Source organism: Marmota marmota, unplaced genomic scaffold (genome assembly GCF_001458135.2).
Source record: "Marmota marmota marmota unplaced genomic scaffold, marMar, whole genome shotgun sequence".
Taxonomy (NCBI): Eukaryota; Metazoa; Chordata; class Mammalia; order Rodentia; family Sciuridae; genus Marmota; species Marmota marmota.
In genome coordinates, this window is record NW_026000103.1 from 3282798 (window position 1) to 3288495 (window position 5698).

General features: G+C 35.4%; 1 protein-coding gene across 1 annotated transcript in view; it reads right to left on the reverse strand.

Annotated features, from left to right (window-relative positions):
- Sh3gl2 (SH3 domain containing GRB2 like 2, endophilin A1) overlaps positions 1-4852 on the reverse strand; it is a 58420-nt gene extending 53568 nt beyond the window's left edge. Inside the window, exon 1 of the mRNA XM_015502574.2 lies at positions 4691-4852. Coding sequence (XP_015358060.2) covers positions 4691-4837 — 147 coding nt within the window. The 5' untranslated portion in view covers positions 4838-4852. The remainder of the gene's footprint in view (positions 1-4690) is intronic.
- Positions 4853-5698: the final 846 nt, after the last annotated feature.

Here is a 5698-nt window from a genome sequence, read left to right on the forward strand (position 1 = left end):
AAAGACCTAAAAAGGGCGTACTACAAGGATACTGCAACATCGATGTTCATAGCAGCACAATTCACAATAGCTAGACTGTGGAACCAACCCTGATGCCCTTCAATAGATGAATGGATAAAAAAAATGTGGCATTTATACACAATGGAGTATTACGCAGCACTAAAAAATGACAAAATCATGGAATTTTCAGGGAAATGGATGGCATTAGAGCAGATTATGCTAAGTGAAGCTAGCCAATCCCTAAAAAACAAATGCCAAATGTCTTCTTTGATATAATGAGAGCAATTAAGAACAGAGCAGGGAGGAAGAGCAGTAGGAAAAGATTAACATTAAACAGAGACATGAGGTGGGAGGGAAAGGGAGAGAAAAGGGAAATTGCATGGAAATGGAAGGAGACCCTCATTGTTATACAACATTACGTATAAGAGGTTGTGAGGGGGAAGGGAAAAAAAACAAGGGAAAGAATTAAATTACAACAGATGGGGTAGAGAGAGAAGATGGGAGGGGAGGGGAGGGAGGATAGTAGAGGTTAGGAAAGGTAGCAGAATACAACAGTTACTAATATGGCATAATGTAAAAATGTGGGTGTGTAATCGATGTGATTCTGCAATCTGTATTTGGGGTAAAAATGGGAGTTCATAACCCACTTGAATCGAATGTATGAAATATGATATGTCAAGAGCTTTGTAATGTTTTGAACAACCAATTAAAAAAAAGAAAAAAAAAGGGACCAACAGAGACATTTTAGTCCCTGCTGATTAACAACTTATTATTTATATATTAGGAACTCAAATGTTTTCTCCTGTTATCTACTCGCATCTTTTTTCCTTTCCGAGAAACACACTAGGCTCTACTAACTCTTATTTAGCCTCCACCCTTTGATGTAAACAGCTTGAAGATCTTCCCTGCCCACCCTGTGTGGGTGGGTTTCTTCTGTGCCAGGCATCTGCAGCATCAGGTTTTGTTAGCCTTCTACACTGGTCACATGTGTCCAAAGTATATTAGACATTCTCCACTAGACTATGAATTTCACACACTCAGGAATCCTGTGTGTATCCTACATACCTGGATCACTGGAGGCATAAAGCAAATATTTGTTGAGTTCATCAATGAACTTAACAGGAGAAAAAATGAAAAAGACTTTACAAACAGCTGAAGTCTCAGTACCTTAAGTAGGTTATTTTTATCAGTGCTGGGAACATCGCAAAGGCTATCTACACTAAGCCCCAGGCCAACATCATCCTAAATAAAGAAAAATTGAAGGCATTCCCTCTAAAAACTGGAACAAGAGAGGGATGCTCTCTTTCACCACTCCTATTTAACATAGTTCTTGAACCACTGGCCAGAGCAATTAGACAGACAAAGAAATTAAAGGGATATGGATAGGAAAAGAAGAACTTATATTAGTACTATTTGCTGATGATATGATTCTATACCTGGAAGACCCTAAAAGCTCCACCAGAAAATTTCTAGAACTAATGAATGAATTCAGCAAAGTAGCAGGATATAAAAACAATACCCATAAATCAAAGGCATTTCTGTATATCAGTGACAAATCCTCAGAAAGTGAAATGAGGGAAACTACCTTATTTACAATAGCCTCATAAATAAATAAACAAACAAACAAATAAATAAAATACTTGGGAAATCAACTTAACCAAAAAGGTGAAAGATCTATACAATGAAAACTACAGGACCCTAAAGAAAGAAATCAAAGATCTTAGAAGATAGAAAGATGTACCTTGCTCTTGGAGAGGCAGAATTAATATTATCAAAATGACCATACTACCAAAAGCACTATACAGATTTAATGCAATTCTGATTAAAATCCCAATGGCATTCCTCATAGAAATAGAAAAAGCAATCACAAAATTCATCTGGAAAAATAAGAGACCCAGAATAGCTAAATCAATCCTTAGCAGGAAGAGTGAAGCAGGTGGCATCACTATACCAGACCTTAAATTATACTACAGAGCAATAGTAACAAAAACAGCATGGTATTGGCACCAAAACAGACTGGTAGACCAATGGTACAGAATAGAGGACACAGAGACCAACCCATACAATTACAACTATCTTATATTAGACAACGGCACCAAAAACATGCACTGGAGAAAAGATAGCCTCTTCAACAAATGGTGCTGGGAAAACTGGAAATCCATATACAACAAAATGAAATTAAACCCCTATCTCTCACCATGCACAAAACTCAACTCAAAATGGATCAAGGACCTAGGAATTAAACCAGAGTCTCTGCGTCTAATAGAAGAAAAAGTAGGCCCTAATCTCCATCATGAGGGATTAGGCCCCAACTTCCTTAATAAGACTCATATAGCGCCAGAATTAAAACCAAGAATCAATAAATGAAATGGTCTCAAACTAAAAAGTTTCTTCTCAGCAAAAGAAACAATCTGTGAGGTGAACAGAGAGCCTATATCTTGGGAGCAATTTTTTACCCCTCACACATCAGATAGAGCACTAATCTCTGGGGTATATAAAGAACTCAAAAAGCTAAGCACCAAAAAAAAAAAAAAATACAAAAAAAAAAANTACAATCAATTAACAAATATATGGAAAAATGTTCATCATTTCTAGCAATTAGAGAAATGCAAATCAAAATTACTCTAAGATATCACTAAAGTCAGAATAGCAGCTATTATGAAGACAAACAATAAGTGTTGGTGAGGATGTGGGGAAAACGGCATACTCATACATTGCTGGTGGGACTGCAAATTAGTATAGCCAATATGGAAAGCAGTATTTTGCAGTATTCCTTGGAAAACCATTTGACCCAACTATCCCACTCCTTGGTCTACACCCAAAGGACTTAAAAAGAGCATAACCCATTTGAATCAAATGTATGATATGTCAAGATCATTGTATTGTCTTGAGCAACTAATAAAAAAAAACAATGAGGCTTCTTACAATAGAGATTAAATGAAAAAAAAATTAAAGATGTGCTTATTGTAAATCTTTATTGCACCAATAAGCCTGATAGTCCTTCAATGTAAAATTTTCCCCCAGCATATAGTAATGAATAATGACTTGTATGTTCTTTTGATAACCAAATAAAAACAACGAGTTAACCTCTTAATGGAATTTAAAAAAAAAAAAAAACAGCAGCATACTACAGGGACACAGCCACATCAACGTTTATAGCGGCACAATTTACAATAACTAAACTGTGGAGCCAACCTAGATGCCCTTCAATAGATGAATGGATTTTTAAAATGTGGTATATATACACAATGGAATATTATTCAGCAATAAAAGAGAATAAAATCATGGCATTTGCAGGTAAATGGATGGTGTTGGAGAAAATAATGCTAAGTAAAGTTAACCAATTCCAAAAAAACAAATGCCAAATGTTTTCTCTGATATAAGGTGACTGACCCATACTGGGGTAGGGAAGGGAGCATGGGAGAAATAGACAAAATCTAGATAGGGCAGAGGGGTGGGAGGGGATGGGAGGGGGCCGGGGGTTAGCAATGATGGTGGAATGTGATGGACACCATTATCCAAAGTACATGTACGGAGACATGAATTGGTGTGAATATACTTTATATACAAACAGAGACATGAAAAATTGTGTTCTATATGTGTAATAAGAATTGTAAAGCATTCCACCGTCATGTATTTAAAAAATAAAATCAATTAAATATTTAAAAAGACTTTACAAACAAAAAATAGCAAAATTGAGACAGTCACTGGAAATGATGTGGACAAAATGAAAAAAAAAGTTAAATCTATCTCTCAGGCCTCTAAAATATTTCTGATATAGGCAAATCAGAATATAAAGAAAAAATGCTTTTTTATAAAAATGTACAGAAACAAAATTCTTAATAATGCTTAAATGTAGTTTCCAGGTATTATACAGGCTTGGGACAGTCTTGATCAAGTACAGGATTTGTACTCCTAGATCCATCACCATCAACAATTGAAAACCCAAGATATTTTCACAATACACACTCTTCGTCATAAGCCTAAATACCATTTGCTATGAAAAGTGAAAGAGAAAATATGGCTTATACCCCAGGAAAAATGAAATGAGACATTTTATTCATTACCTCTACCTTCATTTATTGAGAACCTGTGATCTTTTAGGCAGAACCCTAAATTAATTATATTAGTCTTAATCCTTAATAAAAATTTTCCAAGTGGGTATAAGTATTCTCATGTTATATATAAACACACTCTGAGCAATAAATGTACTTTGCAACAAGCAGTGGAAATGGAGTTGGAGCCAAGGCAGATATGCTCCAAAAACTGCATTCTCTCCATACTACCCTGCTGGATCTGGATGGCACCATCCTGTCAGAAAGTCCTCTACAGTCAGAAAGTGACTCAGCCTTCAGCCTCTCCCCAAAACATCTGGGACATCCTTCTCCACCTTCTCCACTTTTCTTCCCACCTTACCCTCATTCAACCATCAGCTCCACATAACCCTTATGTAGAAAAGAGATGATAGAACCTACTAGGAGCAGAGCATTATGACACTCCACTTTCACTGAGCATAGCACTGAGGGATGACAGGATACTTTAAATCTCCTATTTTGGAATACACTTCAAAAGGACAATATCTTTTAAAACAATGAAATGTGTTCTCAGATATCAGTAGAGAGTAGCTCCCCCTGGCCCTCTAATGGTGGAAAACTTATGGCAAAGGAAACTCATGGTGGTGGGGACTTACCCTCTCCATCTCTTTGAAGTCATCATCTAGCTTGGTTCCTTCAGCTCCTCCAACCTTCTCACTTACTTTCTGCAGGGGGAAAAAACACAAGAAAATTATTATAGTTTCTTTTACAAAGATATAATTAAGCACTTTCAGAAACATCATTTTGTCATCAAAGGTTCAAAAAATTAAAAAAAATAAAAGAAACATCATTTAATGCACTCTCACAATCATTTTCAGAATTAGGTGGATAGTCCCATTTTCATAGTAAGAAACTGTGCTTCAGAGGGTTTAAAAACAACCTTCTGTGGGTATTGAAGCAAGATTTTAAACTTCTATCTTCCTATTTCATTGCTGGTGCTCTTTCTGCTACATAAATCATCATACAAATATACCTAATCACTAACATTTTCCTTATGGAAGTTCTAAGGAGCAGTATCGTATAATAGTCATTTCCCTCCAATAATGGCTCTAAAATGCCACCTAGGTAGAAAATTGCTACTCCTTCAACTTATTCCTCAGTGGGCTATTGAACAGATCATCACAAGTATCTATCAAACTATTAAAAAACAAAAAAAATCAGTCTACTTGATCTTCAGATAAAAGGACTTGAATACCTATCTTTCACAGCTCCCTGTAGCTCTCTACACATCCTCACATACAGAAGGAAAACTATATGGAAAGATATAGTAAAGGTATTTCTTTGCAACCAATCACTTCCTATTATCATACATTTTATACTTATAAATTAATACATGCACATTATTATTTCCACATGTAATTCATGTTCATAAAAAATAAGCTGATATTTTCTGAAATAATTATTCAAATTAAGGATAATAAAAAATACTCTGATTTCACTGAAGATAGGAAAGAAAGTTGAATACTAATTACACAGGACTTCATTTTCCCTTAAAATATCCTAACTGTAAAGGTAGTTAGAAGTATTTCCCTAAGACGTCACTATATTACATAGCTATCTCACACTGATAACCAATTTTGTTCTTAATTTCCTTCATTGGCTGT